This window comes from Catharus ustulatus, chromosome 13 (genome assembly GCF_009819885.2).
Source record: "Catharus ustulatus isolate bCatUst1 chromosome 13, bCatUst1.pri.v2, whole genome shotgun sequence".
In the NCBI taxonomy this organism is placed as follows: Eukaryota; Metazoa; Chordata; class Aves; order Passeriformes; family Turdidae; genus Catharus; species Catharus ustulatus.
In genome coordinates this window covers 17,597,132-17,615,666 of record NC_046233.1, presented here as the reverse complement: position 1 = coordinate 17,615,666, position 18,535 = coordinate 17,597,132, and the positions used below count along the sequence as shown (strand labels likewise).

The following is an 18,535-nucleotide window of genomic DNA, read 5'->3' as shown; positions in this document are numbered from 1 at the left end:
AGACACAGTGCTAACATCTAATTGAGGTCTGTAGAAAATCCAGCAGTGAGGTCCAGCACAGAAACATGGATTGCATGAGTGGGCCACCCACAGATGCTGCTCATCCCCCATCAGGTGGGACCCCACTCTTAGTTCAGACTCATCTGCAAGGTTACAAAGATCCCAGCCCCACTCCAGCCCCCTGTCTGCAGGAGGAGCTGCTGGGGAGCCCAGTGCTGCCCAACCCAGCAGCAGGAACCAGCTTAATTACAGCAGGTTCAGCAGCACACAAAACTCCTGAGTCACAGAGAGCTGTTAATTACCAGCCCTTAACAGGATTTGAGGGCTCAGGCCAGCGAAACTGCCTTCTTCTTTCCTGCTGTCCTACTATGCAGAGCTCTCAATTTGACTTAAGTTTATGTGACTGACCCAAATATTCATACCCTCAGGGCTTGGGTATTGTTTAAAATCAAGATTTCTGTAGATAAAAACTAGGAAAAATCCAGCAATTGCTGCACCCTGTGGCCTGCATCTCTGGCTACCTCTTTCTCCTGCAGAAAACTCAGGGGTCCAAACCCCTGCCCACCTTTCAAGAGTGGCACTTTGCTCTTCCTCTTGTCCCTGGAAAGAGGACTGGGCCATTCTAGCACCCATCTGAGCTCCAGGGACACTGCCAAGCTGTCATTGCAGGACACTCGACTTAGGGCAAACAGTCTCAAAAGGGTGACTGACAACAGCTGCTCCCTGCTCCATCCGGAGCTGCAGAGCATGTCCCAGGCTGCCCTTTGAGCCTGGGAGGATCAACAGGACAGTAACAGGGACTGGATTCCTATGGAAATATGATGCCTGAAAACTTTAAGCCCCTGTCCCTGCTTGTGACCCGCCCTCTGTGTCACCCTAGGAAGGCAGGTGGCTCTTTGGGAAGCATTTCTGATCATCCATGAAGGACACAGGGTTCTCTGAGATGGATCCCCAGCACAGACACCTGTGCTCCAGAGGGCAGGAGGCAGATTCTTCTTAAGGCACATATATCCTGCTTTTCTGCCTTAGAAAGGAGGGGGGAATGGCCCCAGACGCCAGACAGGGGCTGGGATTTCCACCCCAGGACAGCGCTGAGCTGAAGGCTCTCTTAACCCCACTAATCCTCTTTGCCTGGGAGCTAATTACATTCCCAGCGAGAGCAGGGACCCTTGGGAAGGGGGCAGGGAGTTGAACACAGGCAGGTGAGGCAGGAGCCTGATGCTCCTCCCTGCTCTCTTTTCAGCTCTTCTCTGAAACCTATGTGCCAACACCAAAATAATTTTGGCACAAAACCTTTCCTCAGCTCTCCTTCTCTAAACCATCCTCCGGCTGCCGGCAGCAACACCCTGTTCTGCACAGAGGCTGATCTCACGGAGCTTTTTTCATCTCGCTGAAGTCCCTTTTCCCAGGCATTCCTCCCTGCAGCCGAGCGCAGGAGCTGCCGCGGCTGCTTCTGCAAGTAGGGCAGGTCAGCCCCATCCCCAGCATCAGCATTTCAAACCTGAGCAGTGCAGCATCCCACCCTGGGGAGCTGTTCTGCTCAGCGACCAATTTTATCCAGCGGGAGCTCTTGGATCGTGATGAAAAGAGAGGTCAGGGGCTTTCCAGACAGAATTTGATACAGTGATTCACAAGCTCTTTGCAAGAAATCCATGGGAACAGGCTGTTTGTACCTGGCTCCAGTACGAGGGGAGCAGCAGAAGGGGAGCATGTCCCATGAATGGCCCAAGCCAATGCTGTTCCTGCATCCTCTGATACCACATCCAGGATAATCAAAGAATCCCGGATTTGAAGGAACCTCAGCTCATCTCATTCCACCCCTCTACCATGTATAGGGACACCATCCACTAGACCAGGTTACTCAAAGCCCCATCCAACACGGCCTTGAGCACTACCAGGGATGGGAAGCCCACAGCTTCTCTGGGAAACCTGTTCCTGTGTCTCACCAACATATGAAAGGCATGTGCTATATTATATATGCATATAATGCATGTAATATGGAACCCAGCAGCATTAACTGGTGAGATCACACAGGGCAACGCAGCAGCATCACCTATAACAAGTGCTGTAAAAAAAACGGATGTTTTTTACAATGCATGAGGAAATCAAGTGAAAAAAGCAGTTTTAGAATCTGGATGGGGTATGGTGAGTCCCACAAATCAGGAAGAGGACCCTCCTGAGGGTCAGGTGCCCACTGGAGGTTACAGCCTGGCACCTGGGAATCAGCAGTGTTCTGCAATCAAACTTGTCACTGCTCCTGTTTCAGGCTGGTTAATTAGGCAAAGGGGCAACCTGCCATGTTTATTTAGTAACACAACATGCATAGTTCATTTGTTCCTTAATACAAAACCCCTGGAGTCAATTGGGGTCAACTGGGGTTACTGGGAGAACACCATGCAAGCACAAGGGCAATCACACTACAAGCCAGCTCTTGCCAGATCACTTGTTCCCTCAGCAGACTGCCACAAACAGGAGAGATTTCCTACATCCCCAGCAAAATGACCCAGCACTTGTTCTTCCTGCTACAGAAACCTCTTCCCTTCCTTCATGGCATCGGGCTGAGGCTGTAGGGAATTTGGGAGAGTCCCAAAGTGTCAGCTCTGGCTTGAGAACATCTCATAGTACTGCTCCCAGGATGCAGCTTCTGGAGGAGGTGTGAGGAGGTGGGAGGAAACTCCAGGCACCTATACTCCTGGTACTTCACATAAACAACTTTTTGAAAGCTGGGTAATGTGTATTAGCAAGCATGCAGAGGAAATGGAAGTCAGGTGTGCTTTTGGGATTCCTCTGCTGGTCACCCACAGCTTCCAGAGCCACAGGCCACCACAGCTCACACACTTCTCCTGGGATGGACTGCCAAAATGCCACCCTTATCCCTAAACTCTTCACATGCCCTAGGCTTCCAATCCTCACCAGCACCTTCTGATCATGCCCACCAAGACCCAAAGCAAGAGGAAAGCCTGTCTTGCTGGCAAATCTTGTGGAAACTCTGGGCTCAGAGGCATGACCCAGCTTCTCATGACACTCTTGGAGCATCCTTCACCTGCATAAGCACCAGTCTATAGCAGTGGAAGGACATTAAGAGAAGCACAAATTACCCTTCTCTTTGGGTGGCTCAGCACCTATGCAGTTCAGCCAGTGAGTTCACAGAAAACCAACACTTTTAGTATTTTCTCCTCTTTTGGTAGGTTTGAGTGCACTTGGCTGAACAGAGTGCTGGGGAGGAGGCAGCTCCTTGGATACCTCCCCAGGCAGCTGCAGAGGGTGGGAGGGGACAGCAGGGACACAGAGCCTCCGACTCCATCTTTAGATCAGGAGTGGGATGGGAATGAAAATACCATGGGTATAATAACACATCTTTCCAGAGAAATAAGAAGTTTTAGGGGGTTGCAAATAGGGGCAACAGCCTTCCTCACTTTCTGGAAGTGACAATACAATTTTATTTGCAGGAAACACCGGGTTTTGGCATTATTTTCCTGCAAAACTCTATCCTTCCTCCAAAAACTAGGCCACTGTGGGCCATGCCCTCTCCCTCCCTGTGACTGATGCTTTTTGGGGCCAGGGTGAAGCCTTGCCCAGGCTTCAGGGGTGCATACAAAGCGTGCTGTCAATCTCACCCACAGTTCGTGCTCCTCTGCACTTACCAGACTCGGGATCAAATCCCTCATTAGTTTTCACACAACTTCCAAGGGCAGCTTATAGCCAAGGTCCTAATTCATCAAGCAATTAATGGATCAAGCCTCACTACTTCAAAGAGTGAGTTCTGGTATTTGCATGAACCTCAGGGCTTGGGACAAGCCCATGTGAGCTGCAGGCAAAAAGAGATCAGACCACAGAGCAATTTTCCCAGAAGATCAAGCAAACCTAAAGCCCAACCACATTAACAGACCTTGTGACACTTTCCTTTCCTCACAAAGTTTTTGTTAAAAAACATGCACCATACAAGCGTTGCATTTCTTCTTCAACTCTTATAAAAATAAATCTCATAAACCAATCCAACCATGGACAAAGGTTCAGTGTAAAGGGAAACAAAAGCCATGACAGCACAATGCCTGGGTAAGACCTTGCTGTGGGCCTTCATTCTTTGTGAAGATATTGCAGGGATGAGCTGCAACAAGAAACACTAAGAGGAGTGAACATGCCAGGGTGGGCTTGCCAAGGGTGTCTGAAGGCATTTGCTCAAGAGCTGGGAACCCGGGCAGAGTCCAGCCTTCAAAATCTGAAATTTAATCCCAGGTGTCAGCTAGTGACCCTGGGGACTAGAGCTGAGGGGAGCTCACCTTTCCCTGGTACATGCAGAGATCACTACTGGCTACAAACCAACCCCAAATGAATTCTCTAATTAATTAATCAGCAGCCGGGTGCCAGCGAGCATTAAAGCCTTTTCACCATTCCATAAGCTTTCTGAAGCCTGGGAACACATTGGTGCCCAGGGGCATGCCAACATGGGGTTCAGCCCTACCCAAAGAACAAACACTTGGACAGCTTTCCTCACTCAAGCCCCCGGGGCAGGGTGGAGGCAGTGGTGGGAGCAACAGCAGGAGCTGTTTTCAGTGTTTCCACTGTCATTGAAAACAGCATTGCATACACTGAGATGGCCATGTGGGGGGTGTGCACCTCCACAGACACTCTGGGAGAGCATCTCCTCCACCAACAACGTGACCACGAGTGGCAACAGCAGCAGCAGCAGGAGCTTCAGGAAGAACAGAAAATTACTGGGTGTAATTGAAACGGCAGGGAGGAGCTAGGAACATAAAATGTAATTATCTGCTGTGGAATGGAGCCAAGATTAGCAATCCTACTTCTGGTCATTTCATGTTCCCATTAACTTCTCCATGTGCTGATGTTATCAATTCTGTGTCTTAACTGTCTGAGATGTAGCAATTCCAGGAGCAAGTCCTGGACCTCCTCTGGTCAGGGTCTCAAATCACTCATACAGGAGGGGGTGAAATGCTTGGAAAATGTCCCTCCCTAGCTTCCAAGATGGAAGGAGCAGGAGGATGCTCCAGCTGAACCAATTGCATCACTCTCCTCTCTAGGCACCAGAATTGGCTAAGGTGCTTTTTTGGTGCTTGGGAAAGTGATCTGTGTGGGCATCACAACAGTTCAGAGACATTCTCAACTATAACAGGTAAGATTGGGTGGATTTTCAGACCATCTCAGCCTCCATTCTCCTCTCCTTGCACTCCATCTCAGCAGGCTGCAGAATGCACACCCGATTCACATCCAAACAACACCAGCCATTCCCACATCCACCCCATGCTCAGCCCATTCCACTGTCCTGCACCCAAGCTCCTCTTGCTGAGGCCCTGACACTTTCTTCCCCTGTATCATCTTCCTTGCAGCCTCACCATCCAAGAATGCAGGAGCTGCAGAACATGCCTCATTAGCCTCATCTCCAGTCTGGCCAAGGCCTCCATCCACAGCAACAGGAGGAGGAGGATGGTGACTGGAACTTGGATGACCTCACCCTTGGACATCTTTGGGGAGCAGTGGGCACTGCTGGGGGTGTCCTTAACAACAGCCATGCCTTGCTGTGTCCTTGCATGAAACCACCATGACATCAGTGTACATGCACGAAATGCATGTCTTTGCCAAAAGGTGGAGAATCACGGACTCCAGCCCTGCAGCTTGCCCCAGGAAAAACTTGGCTTCAGCAGTTTCTTAAAGGCATTTTTATAGACCTTTGAAAGCAAGCACCCCATCTTTTCTCCATTTTAAACAAGGAGAGAGCACACACCCTTGGATCAGAAGACGCCCGCCCCCACCGGCCCCCTTACCTCCACGAGGTGAGGCGTGGGGTTGAAGCCACACATGTTGCAGACCTGCTGCCGGCAGGTAGTGCAGGTGTTGTAGTTGGGGGGGTCGCTGGAGCCCACGTTGATCTCCGCCTTGCAGAGGGGGCACAAGACCCTTGCTTTCGGCACTTCCTTTGGCTTGACACCCTGCTCCGCTTTGCCTGGCTTGGCCGCCGGCGCGGCACCAGCCCGGCCCTGTGCCCCTGGGGCTTTGGGACCAGCCTCTTTGCTGGCATCGCTGAAGACAATTTTTGGAGGCACTTTGCCAGGAGACGGCTGGCTCGGAGCAGGGGCCTCTGGCTGGACAGACATGAGCGTGCTGGCCTGGGTCAGGAGGGATGCCCCGAAGCCAAAGAGCTTCCCTGTGAGCCCCTCCTGGGGCTGCTCTGGTGCTCCAGCCCCAGGGGTCGGGGCACCAGGCTTCGCCCCTGCATCTCCTAGCGTCTTTCTCTGCTCAGAGGGGGAAGGCTTGGCTTGATGCTGTGGGGAGGACCTGGGCTGATGCTGCGGGGAGGACCTGGCCGCCTCCTGAGGTTTTGGCTGTCCTTGGCCGTGCGGTTCCCTCTGCGGCGTTGTGGGCTGAGGTTTGGGTTGCTCTTGTGGCAGGGGGCGGGGGGTTGGTGGGGTCTTATCTGCAGCCGGGGGTTGAGGGTGCTTGGCTGGGGACTGGGAGGGGGAGGGCGAAGGGGAGTGCAGCTGCTGCTGGCTTTTGGAGCGAGGAGCGGTGGTCATGTCCATCCCCAGCGCCCGCTGCATCTGGCAGTTCAAGCACAGCCATTCCTTCACCTGTGAGACAAGGAGAGGACATGGACAGTGAGTGATGGGCAGGTACAGGTACTCCCCCCAAACACACTCCACATAGCAACAGGAACCAGCCATCAGCCCCTGAAAAACATTTTGGTACCATGTTCTTCACGAGCAGTACCTCGCAGTCAGGGCAAGCAGCCCCCATCTGTCACAGGTACCCACGGCACAGCACGCCGGCGTGAACGCCAGCTTTAATTAGCCTTGGTCTGCTTCCAAGGCTTCTGCTGTGAAGTGACTGCTTGCCATGAGGCTCTGCCTCTCCTGGGGAAAGAGGGGCCTTTCCGAGGGCTCATAGCTCCACCAACTCCCTAAAGCCCATTTTTTCCCTTCTGCTTGGTGGCTAGAGAGAGCAAAGAGAATAGCCAAAGTCAAATGAGGAAACACCACTGTCCCATGCTCAGTGCTTCCCTGGGGCTAGCAGAGATGGATCTTCTGGAATCAGTGCAGTGGTTGTGATATTCCACCTCAAAATTTGGCTCTGGAATGCTGTAAGTGAGTGCAAAAAGTGCTGCTCCTTGCACAATGCATCTGCACTTTCAGGAAGGCAAAGTGCAGGCTGGGGAGCAAAGGGTTAATTTTCACTCTCACCACAATGAACTTTCGCATACAAATGAAAAATAGAACAGTTCCCTGGCTAAGTGGTGATAAACGAAAGACTTCCCCCACGAGAGATGTTCCCTGTGACACACTAATGTCTAAATTAAGTTAATTAAAGAGGCTATAGAGCCTTTCCATATGAGGAATCACCAGGATGCTCAGCAGCTCCACAAGTATTAATATACAGCACAGTCAGCAGGACAGACAGGGCTGTTTGCAAAAGACCTCTCCAAGACAAGCAACTAAGGTTGCAAAAAGGACCAGAACATTCCCAAAAACTGGAGCAGCACCCAGGACAAGCAGACACAGAGCCTGGCAGGGGCAGCAATCAATAGCTCCTGGCCCTTGTGCTCTCTGGGGGCTGCATATCCCACAGGCCTGCACCCACTGCACGAGGTGTGGATTTTCCTGCCTCTCATTCCAGAAACCATCTCTTCATTCCAGTGTTACGTGTTACAGATCACCTCTAAGGCTCAGCTTAATCCCTGCTGCAGAGACATTAATCACCTTGCCCAGTCCCACTGTTCCAGGTCTGCTTGGCCTTTTGGTCCTACAGTTGGAGGCATGGGTGATTCATAAACTGGCCACAGGCTGTTCCCCCCTACACTCCAGCCACACAACAGGTACATTTCAACCTTTTTCTGCTTGCAGGAGCTGCCTGCAGAGATGCAGTTGGGTGTTATTGTAGGTCTCATGATGGGACATGATGGTAAATCCTTGAGAGGTGAGGCAGGTAAGCCCTAAATCTCTCCTTACAAGTCCCCTCCCCAGAAGGGTTCTCATAAAGGTCAGCATTCAAATAATAAACTTATAGAACCAGAGGAAATTCAGATCAGCTAGGAAAGATGGGTTCAAATTCACAGGGGGATGGATGAAACCCCCACCTGCCCACCACGCCCCTTCCCCTCTCTGCCCAGCACCTGCCAATGCCAAGGCTTGGCATTGCCTCAGCAAAGCTCTCCCCACCACCTTACAAGCCTGGCTGCACATCAGCTCTCTGCTTTTCCCAGACTCCCCTGTACTTGCTGAGCTCCCACGCCACTCTACACCAGCCTCTGCTCGAGTCCTTCACTTGGAGCCAAGAGAAAACAGCCTCAATTTTCCCCAGCAATTTCGCGCTACATTGTCGTTTCTCCAAGCTGTTCCAAAGGAGCCACATTATATTTAGTTCCTGAAAATAGTACTGCAGTTTTTATAATTTCTTAGGGTCTTGCTGTCTCTCTTCTGGCATCCAGAATTTTTTGCTTTATTTTTGCTTTCACACCCCCTGGAATTTCTTCCCACAGTTCTATTTCAAGAGAGTGTCTACCAAAATCCCATCAGCTTTGCCCACCATCTCCATCAGCTCAAATTAAGGGAGAACCAATCCTTTCTATTCAGGTTCTTGTTCCCAGGATGCAAGAAATTCAAATCTTCCCCCTCTGTATAATCTCCTTACCCGCACTTTAAGACCCTCAGTGAGGTGGAAACTGGGGGAAGAGGAGATCACTCCCTCCCTGTGCCACACACACTCCCCACTTTGCCCTTGACCAAGGCTCCTCCAGGAAAACCCGGGCAGTGGGAGGCACTGTGCCTGGTCCTGGGGTCTGAGGAGCTGTGTATGGCTCATGGACAAGCTCACCAGGACCTCCCTCAGCTCAGGGCTGAAGAAGAATGGGATCATTGTAACTTTCTCACTTTTCACAATGAACTTACAACCCAGACAGGAAAAAAGCCAGGGGATATTTTAGATGGGATAGGAACATCCAATTGCTCTTGGTGGCTTGCTGAGGAACTGCTGAGGAACGCTATCCCGGGGACCAGGAGAAAGCTGCAGGAAATACAGTGGGGCATGAGTTCCCAGAACAAGCATTTGAAATGTAAATTGAGTTGGGATTATCACAAATTGCCTGGCCTGCCTCCACTGATGCAACCGATGACACCCTGTGTGGGTTACACAGATCAAAGACAACTTAAAGGATGCCGCAGGGAAGATAGCAAATAGGAAGGGCTGAGCTGTCTTCCCAAAGATCCTTCCCCTAAGGAGAAGAATGGAGAAGGGAAAAGCCTGGTTGATGAAGAAACAGTAGAAAAAATAATTCTTTTCATACTCCTTTTCCCTGTTTCTCTCTGCTGTCTTCTGGGCATCATCCCCCTGCATGATGAATCTGCAAGCTAGAAGAGAAGCATTTAGACGATGGTGATGCAAGACAATGAAATATTCCCTGTGTCCTGTTTGCCCAGTTCTTCACCAAATCAAAAGTTTCAGGGGTTGAATTAGTTAAGATTTACACCCAGACTCTTCCTAGAAAGGATGGGGGTCCATCACTGGGTGAGGATGGAGGAGCTGCTAATGAGACAGATATGATGGACGTGCTGTAATCACTGTCCTGGAACATTTGGGAACAACCAGGATAACACTCGTTATGAGGATGAAGCATTTCCATCCTATTAGCAATTGACAAGAACATTCAACAACATCTACCAGCACCACAAGATATTTAAATTTGGCAGAACTGAATAATTTTGCATCCAAGAGCTCTAAGATGACTATGAAAACTGCTGTGTGCTGATGTTCATTTTTAAAAGGAAATTTTAGGAGACTGGAAGAGTCTTCCGCTTTAAGAAGGCAAGGGTATGGCCTGAAGGGGACAGGGAGACAGACATCTGTCCAGGGCAGAAAGACAGTGCAGAGAACTGAAGGACACACAAATACTCCCATCAACATGGTTTTAGGAAAAATAGGTCATGGCAAAGCAAACCTGATTTTATTCTCTGCACATCTGATATTAGTAATGCACAGAAGCAATATCCTTGATATATCCATAAGGTGTTTTGACCTAGTATTGTATGACATGCTGACAAAAATAAAAAGCACTACAGAATATGAATAGTAAATATGCTAAACGGATTTCAGACTGGTTACCTGGCTGAGCTGGGGGCAATGAGAATTCATCATCTCACTACAGGCAGCACCACTCACACACAGTGGATTTTGGTAAAATCACAGAGTCAGAATGGTTTTGGTAGGAAGGGACCTTTAAAATCATCTTGTTCCAGCCCCCCATATCTAAAATATCAATGAAGATGAATCTCTACTGCCTAGCAAACCTCTGCTCAGTCCATGCAGGAAGCCTGGAGCTGGAGTAGGAGTGAGAAGGTGGCTCAGCCTCCTCTTCCAGCACCAAGGGACTCCTTCCAGAGCCCTCCACGGTTCCACACCGACATTTTAAGGAGATTAGTAAAACACTGCGGGAGATACAGACCAGATCCGTAAGAGTGATTCTAGGGATGCAGAAAATGTCTGCAATGAGAGAATTGAAGAGGTTGATCTTTTTCGTTTATCAAAGAGAAGATTAAGAAGTGACTTGATTACGATATAGCAGCACATTCAGTAGAAACAATACCAGGTACTAAAAGGTTGTTAATTAGGCAGAAAAAGGCATAAAAAGAACTAATGACTGGAAGTGGAAGCCAAATATATTAAGCATCACTTTTAACAGCAGATGTTTCTAACCATTAAAGCAAATTATACACATGCTGTTGGGCTCAGCAGAAGACTCAGGAGGTAAAGCTTGCAGGCCTTTCATCTATAGGGTATTTTATGCCTGTTTTCATCTCACAGGCTTTGATAGCTTGAACCATCCCATCTGTATGGACATTTGGAATGTTTGTATCTGATACCTGACCTGCCCCAGCCTGCATGCAGTGCCAAACACACCCACATCCACCAGCCTTACCTTTCCCCCCATAGAGTCCTCCAACACCCCAGAATACTCCTCAAAAACCCCTTGCAAATCTTATTATTCCCAGATGCATGGGTAGGTCAGTAAGTGGTAGCACTTGCTGGGTCACAGCTGCCAGATGTGCTTCCCCCCTCAATGCTGTCCTGTGAGCACCAACCATTTGCAAATCCTATTAGGAATGAAAACTTTCCAATCAGCATTTTCTTCTTAAAAATTGCAGCAGGAATGTCCACAGCACATGCTGGCTCTGCCTGGTGCAGATTTGAACATTGATAGGAACTATAAATGGAATATATATACACACATATAAAATATTACAGGCATTGTGGGCTAGACTGTGACCCTCTGCAGAGCAGGTACATAAGGGAGACCAAGATCCATCCCTGTGCACTGTGGTTGCCAAACCATCTAGAAAAACACCAAGAAAAGCACATGTTTAAAGGATCTGAAATGATAGACACAGCTTGAGTCTGTAAGGCTTCTGCAGTTATTCTAACACCACCTATTTTAGGAGACTATGTGAAAATAGCCCATCCCCAGTATTTGTTACCAGGAGATGTGAGGGAGTGCTAGCTATGTGCAGGTTGTTTTGTTCCCCTGAGATAAGACAATACAGCTCTAAAAGTATCTCAAGTACAGAGTTCAGCCTTTGCAGCGGGCAGAAGCTTTAAAGTGAGCATTGCAAGTAGAAAAACATCGTAATTGAACATCCAAGATACTGTCATGCCAAAATTTAGGATTATAATAAAGAGTAATTCTGTCTTTGCTGAGGGTTGGTTATTTTTGACCATTTGGAAGTCCCCCAGGATGCTACTACAGGAGAATAATAAAACCAAAAGGGAGAGACCATATTTAGATTACTGTATTTATGACTTTGCAGATTTGAGATGGAATGGTTCCTCACCAGCTCTACCCATTTAGACCTCCCTGCAGCCACAGCCATAGACCTTGCTAGCTACCTACCCCTGTGTCAGAGGAGACCACTGGGCTCAGTCCATCTGACCTGTTTTACACTATTAGTTTAGAGTGGGAAGAACAGCTCTCAAATAATCTCAAATCCAGCATGATCAATCCCACCCAAAGGTGATCATTTTGGACAGGACAGAGAAAAGGAACTTTGTTCAGCAGAAGATACAACCCACACTCATCCTTTGGCATGAGACAAGATGTGTAACGAGCTGAAAAAACAGAAACCAGGTTCATGGGAATTCAGAACAGAAAAGGAACGTGGGTTTTCTGTGAGTTACCGAAAACATGCATATTTAATAATTCTACAAAACTGGAAATCCTGAAGAAAAACCCCCGTGTTTGGGAAGAGCATGACAGCGCACCTCCAGCAGCAGCTCTTCAAATCCAAGAGCCCCTAATGGGCTCCTTTCCCACAGCACCCCCAGATGAAGCCACCCACCAGCAGATGCACCCCAAGGCCACAGCCACAGCTCCCTCTGCCTTTTGCAGGCACCAGTATGAGTATAAAAATAACCCCAGCTGGAACTGGGTAATGAAGGTACTGTGTTAATCAGGCTAACAGAGAGGCTCAACAGCAGATCACTGGCTGGATGGAGACAGGTTTCATTCATGGCTGCTACTGGCTTATCCTGGAGGAACACTGCAACAGCCTGGCCTCTCCTGAGAGCTGCCAGTGCCCTGCCTCAGAGTGTCCTTACGTGTCTTCAGCTCAGCAGCTCTGCCTGCACATGAAGAGCTGTTGTCTCACAAAATCAGTCAGTCAGCGAAATGTCCCTTCCATCCATGCCTCCTGGATCCACTCGTGAGGAGCTCTCTGGGGGGCATGTCTCGTGTTTCACATTGTCACACTGAAATCTGCCAAAGCCACATACATACTCTGCAATTACACAGTATCCTGATCCAAGGGAAGAGGCAGTGCCAGAAGGCAGCCCTTGGCTAGAGAACAGAGGGGGAGAACAGAGAGAGTTGTGGGGAGCTGGGATACTGCTGGGAAGGCAGAAGGTGGGAATGGCTGCAGCAGAGCAGGAAAAATTCAGCAAATCCTGGAGGAGCTGCTGATGCACTGAAAAAACTAAAGAAATCATGTGGATCAGGTTTCCTATGCCATCCCAGAGTGGCTGATGGAGTGCATGACAAACACCAATATACACCTTTTTTTTAAGTTTTGGGTTTGTTTTATACAGAACTAAACTCTCTCTGGACGTGTTTGAGGCAAAAGTTGGATGGGGCCCTGAGCAATCTTATCTACTGGAAGGTGTCCCTGCTCATGGCAGGGGGTTGGAATGAGGTATCTTGAAGGTCCCTTCCAATCCAAACCATTCCATGATCCTGTTGCTGAGCTCTCCTACAGCAGCGCAGGGACAGTTTGCCCTGGAGCTCATGTGTGGAGGGTAGGAAAAGCAGCCCTGGTGCTTTGGATCAGTGCTCAGCCTGCATGCAAATGCAAAGAGGAGCCTGCAAAACATCCCGTGGAGGCTGTGATGTGGTGTATCAGCCAGAGTCTGAGCGGAGGGGGACAGACACCACCAGGACATGGAGTCTGCGGAGGTGCCTTGGGAGGACCATGAGCAGCCCAGGGTGCAGGAGCTGTTGTGTGCCCGGGGCTGGGCTGCATGTCAAGACATCACCAGAATTCATGCCTGCATCCAGGTGGAGAGGAGGCGGATGCAAACATGCAGGCAGCGTGGGCTGAAGCTTCCTGGTCCAAATCTAAAGCACAGTTTGAGGAGAATCCAGGGCTCCAGAGAAAATGTACAATTAGGAGGGTTTCAGCACTTAATTGACAGGGGAACTGGTCACTGAGGCACCGAGTCACTTGTGAAAAAGGCCACCTTATGCTCATCTTTATCTTCAAACATCTCAATATAAATAAAATCTAGTCCTTGGCACTCCTGCCCAGAAGGGGAAGTCACCGGAGCCGTCAGTAATCATCCTGCTAATGCCTGCCAGAAAATAATCAACTTGCTCGCTTACTGGCGAGTGAGAGGAACCAACCCCCAAACTCATCTCCTTCCCTGCAAATAACAGATGGGAAACTGCGTTTGTCCAGAGAATCGAGCTGCGAAATAAGACAGTGCCATTTCATCCTATGAGTCACTTCTCAACCAGTTTCCTTTCTCTGGTTAGCACTCCCTGAACCAACCCCAGGCTACTGGAACACGTCTCTTCTCCCCAAAGGGCATCAGGAGGCACTGGCCCCCACGAGGCTCTGCAATTTCAAAGACGACCTCCAGCTCCTGCACCTCACTGCTCAGTCCATTTTCCTCTGCACCACGCAACCACGGACACAGGGATGAGGCAGGGATCAAAGGAAATAACTGCACGGCCAAGAGCTTTGCAACTAACCTCGATCTGCCGTCACAGGCAGGACGGTGCTCCCCGGCAGCATCCCCCATGGCTAGTCCCTCAGGAAGTGAGAGCATCCCCTCGTTCAGCGCTTGCCCTTGCTGGCAGAGAGAGCAGATGGGCAGAGCAAGCCTTTGCAGCGCCGGACCCAGCGCTGCTGCTCTGCTCCCCCCGGAGCGCGGGTCCCCTCCAAGCAAGGCGCTGCCTAGCTAAGCAAGCCGGCAGTGCCGCCGCCCCAGGCAAAGGGACAAGTCCTTCCAGTTCATTAGGGAAGGTTTCTTGTGCGATTTGCTGCCTCACTAGCTGCTGTTTAGACAGCCTTTGTTCCCCGTGCGCAGGAGCGCATGGAGGTTTGGACGCCTGTGCTGGGAGGATGCGGCTCCCCGGGCCGGGCAGAGCACGGCAGAGCTCACCCGGGCTTGAACCTCGCCAGCCCTGCACGCCCAGGTGCTCTAAGTGCAGCCCCAGGTCCCTGTCGCTCCGTAATGCGGGACTTCCAGGGAGCCCTCTCGGCCAAGGAAAGCCTAATGGCTCGCTTTGCCTTTTTCTGCTGCTGCTGCTGTGCCCTGTCGCCAGCCGAAGGACGGACGTCCTGAGTAACAGAAGCCTCCGGTCCTTCTCACTCATTGTCTCCTGCAGAACTAAAATAGCAGCCTGGGAGCGAGCAGAGCTCAAAACTTTCCATTCCCTAGTACCTGCTGCCCAAAGAAGAGGAATACATGAGGCCACGGGCTCCTCGGGGTGTCATGTGCAGCAGCAATGCAATTCACACAGCCATAAGACTATAAAGAGCACAGGCTGCTGCCAGTAAAAAGACTTGTAACAGATTAATTTAAAAGCAGCTCAGTTTCCTATTAGTAACACAATAAAATCATCCATTTCCTGCATGGCTCACATTTATTCAGCTCTGAGTGGGCCCTGTTGTAGGCTTGCTCGTGAGCTTCCAGCTCCTTTGGGAACCCTCCTGGGCAACTACAGCAATGGGAGATAATGGCTGTACTCAGGGACTAAACTAAACACTCTTGAATATTTAAAGGTCCTTTCACCCCCAAACTTTGTGTTACCTCGGCAGCATCAACATCTGAGTATGTAGCACAGCAGTGATGAGGGCAGAGAGGAGCGTGATCCTCTGACCCACATGTCTAGGACGGAAGGTTTTAAACACTAAGAACAATTCTGCTGCTGGCATAAGCAGCCCAAAGTGTTTTCAGAGACAGGGCTGCAGACCTGATGTTATGGCCTCACACCTTCTCCAGACTGAAGGAGTCAAGTTAAGTCTAATTTATCCTGGGCTGGTGTGTATTTACGAGTGAAGCCACTGGAATAAAAAACTTGTGGGAATGAACACATCACAGTGGATGAGTACATCAAAGCAGAGTGTATCTTCTGCCTTTCTTTTTTTCTTGTTGTTGTTATTCTGGATTAAATATGTAACAAATGCTCTTGCAGAATTTAGGGCCTGTAGACAACCCATTGCACAATCTTTTTACATACCTAAGCAGACTTAATTGCTCAATTATTCCAGATAAACATGATAAATTGCCTGTCATGAATAATTTATAATCCAGCTAGCCACACAATCTGTGAAATACAAATCTATGGCTTCAGTAAAAGGAATGCAAGCAGATGCCCTGATCCCAAGACACCCTGCTGGGTACTAAAAGCTGGCCAAAGGAGCAATAGGCTGCCCAGGGCAGGTTTGATCTTCCACAAAACCCTTTGGACGGACCAGACCTTCATTTGGGTTACTGTGTTGCTGAGAAGATGCAATTATTGACAAATAATGGGTGTGCACCTTGGAGGAGACAGGCATAGCACATCCCCCCCTCCTGTTGATGATCTGGACATGGCTGGGTGTCCCATCCAGCCCTTCCTGGGAACTGGCTGTACTGGTTTTCCCAGGAATTGCATCAGATGATGGTGATGAGCTGCAGTGAAGCGTAGCAGGATGCAGTGCTGAAGGATGGAGGCACACAGGGCCTCCCACAAGGGACAACACTCAGGCTGCTGGGGAAGGGGTAAGGGGAGGAGCACTGCCAGGGGGAGGAAAGGTTCCATCCAGCCAGAAATTACCATTCTTGATAGGAGAGACCTGAGAAAGCAACCTGGAAGGAGTCCAGAGGGTGGATTAATACTAAACTCATGACAAAGACATCCCAGGCAGCTCCCTTCCCATGACAGAGGGAAAATGAACCAAGCAGGGGGCAGGTACCAGCTCCTGGCTCCAGTGACCCCAGAAAAATGCAAGAGGCTTTCCCACGGGGCTCAGGGCCCTACCACAAACCTTGAGCCTCTTTAGGACTCTCTGAGAAGCAGAGGAGAGGCACTGAGTAGATTTCCTTCAGCCTGGACACCCCTCACCAGAAATAGTTTGTCCAGTCACCAGCCATCCATTTAAAATAAATTAAAACAGGTTTGTTCTGTTGGAATTCCTATCTTCATCCAAATACACCTGGACATCCAAATACACCTGGCATAATAACATAAATCATCATCTACTAAATAAAATTTACACAACAATCTGCAAACAATTAGAATTTTCACAGATACCTGTAGAGTCACGTGACTTTTAACTGGGTTTTTATAGCTAATATTTAGCCTTGAAGAAGGGGCTACTTCACTGCCAGCCAGTCTACAAGAGCAATCAGCCTGTCATCAAAAAAAAAAAAGCTAGTTGCAAAGCAAGTTTAAAATTGGTCATTCAAATTATGATTTGATGAGAGTTGGAGGTGCTCAACCTAGAAACAGAAGACTCTAGGCAGCCCTCAAAGCCCCTTCTGGTACCTGAAGGGGCTACAAGAGAGTTGGAGAAGAACCCTTTACAAGGACATGGAGTGACAGAAAAACAGGGAACAGCTTCACACTGACAAGAGGGCAGAAATAGAGAGGATATTGGGAAGAAACTAATTACTGTGAGGGTGCTGAGGCACTGAAACAGGATGCCAGGGGAAGCTGTGAACTTCCCACTCCTGGACATGTTCAAAGCCAGGTTGGATGGAGTTTGGAGTAACCTGGTTTAGTAGAAGGTACCCCTGCCCATGGCAGGAACTGGAATGAGATGAGCTTTAGGGTCTCTTCCAACCCAAACCATTCTGGGATTCTAGTCTATGATATTTTGCTTGCTGAGCTGAAGTCATCATTGCCATGGAGATCTAAACCAATACACCAGAAAGGTGAATAAACTCTTAATGAAAAAGAATCCTGCTACTTTTGAAGGATTGTCTTTTCTGTCACAACCCAAGCTAAAATTTCAAGTGACCCCTATTGGGAGCTTTCTGCAGCCTTCCTGAATGGGGGCCCAGAGGATTACCATAGAGTAACCTGCTTAGGACCCCTTAGCACAGCTGAAAACCCTAGGCAAGCTTACAACAAAAGCCAGTTTAGTTCAGTTCAAATAAAGGGTCAAATCCTCAACTGCAAGACTAGAAACTGCTACAAAAGAGAGAAGCATTCCAATAGAAATCACTCAGCTAAAACACCAAAAGTACTGCAGAAGCAAATGCCCTTCTAGGGCTTTTAGCTTTTCTTTGAAAGATCTCCAACAAGCAACACATAGGCAGTGCCAGCTGCAGTGTTCCATGTCCATCCAGACAGCAAGACAACTACAGAAGAGCAAACTGCACAGTTCAAGCTGATTTCACCCTGCTTTGATTTGCTCCAATGCCAATCAGAAATCACTTCTGAAGAGAAACAATAAATCTTACAGTCATGCCCTGGCTGCAAAGCCAGGCAACTCCTGTGTAATTACCAGCCATCGGTAATTGGGACTGACCCTGATGACCTACAGGGCATTTTTTGCAGGTGAGACAGCAGCAGTCATCACAGCTCACCCCACTTTCAGGAGTTCAGCTGAAGAGATCTTGCCTCTGATTTTCAAGTATTGCGCATGAAAATATCCAGCTGAACAGTGGGAGCCACGCTGACTGCAAGCAATCAGCCCCAAAGTGCCTCAAACCGGGCAGAGAAGGCATGGATTGGCCAGCAAGGGGGAAGCAGCAGGATCCACGCACCAGGAGGGAAAAACATTTGATATCCAAATGAACACCACCTTCCCATAAGCTTTTATCTGCCCACAGCCTTGTCTGTTGGCGTGGGCTGACTCCTGGCACACTGCAATGAAAGAAAAGGAGGAGCAGGTCTGGAGCATGGGATGCAGCAGGCGCTGGGATGCAGCACAGCACGCCGCCCGTGCGGATGCTGCTCTTTGGTGCACAGTGACCTTTTCCCTCAGGGAGAGGGTCTTGCCATGCTAAGATCTTTGCTTCCCAGTAGGATGCAGGCTGGATGGCACTG

The 18,535-nt window shown here is 49.3% G+C and overlaps 1 protein-coding gene across 2 annotated transcripts in view; it reads right to left on the bottom strand.

The window, feature by feature from the left end:
* BSN (bassoon presynaptic cytomatrix protein) overlaps positions 1–18,535 on the bottom strand; it is a 75,394-nt gene that overhangs the window by 38,387 nt on the left and 18,472 nt on the right. For both annotated transcript variants that reach the window (XM_033071260.1, XM_033071261.1), the window contains exon 3: positions 5,781–6,584. In XM_033071260.1, the coding sequence (XP_032927151.1) occupies positions 5,781–6,584 (804 nt within the window). The remainder of the gene's footprint in view (positions 1–5,780; positions 6,585–18,535) is intronic.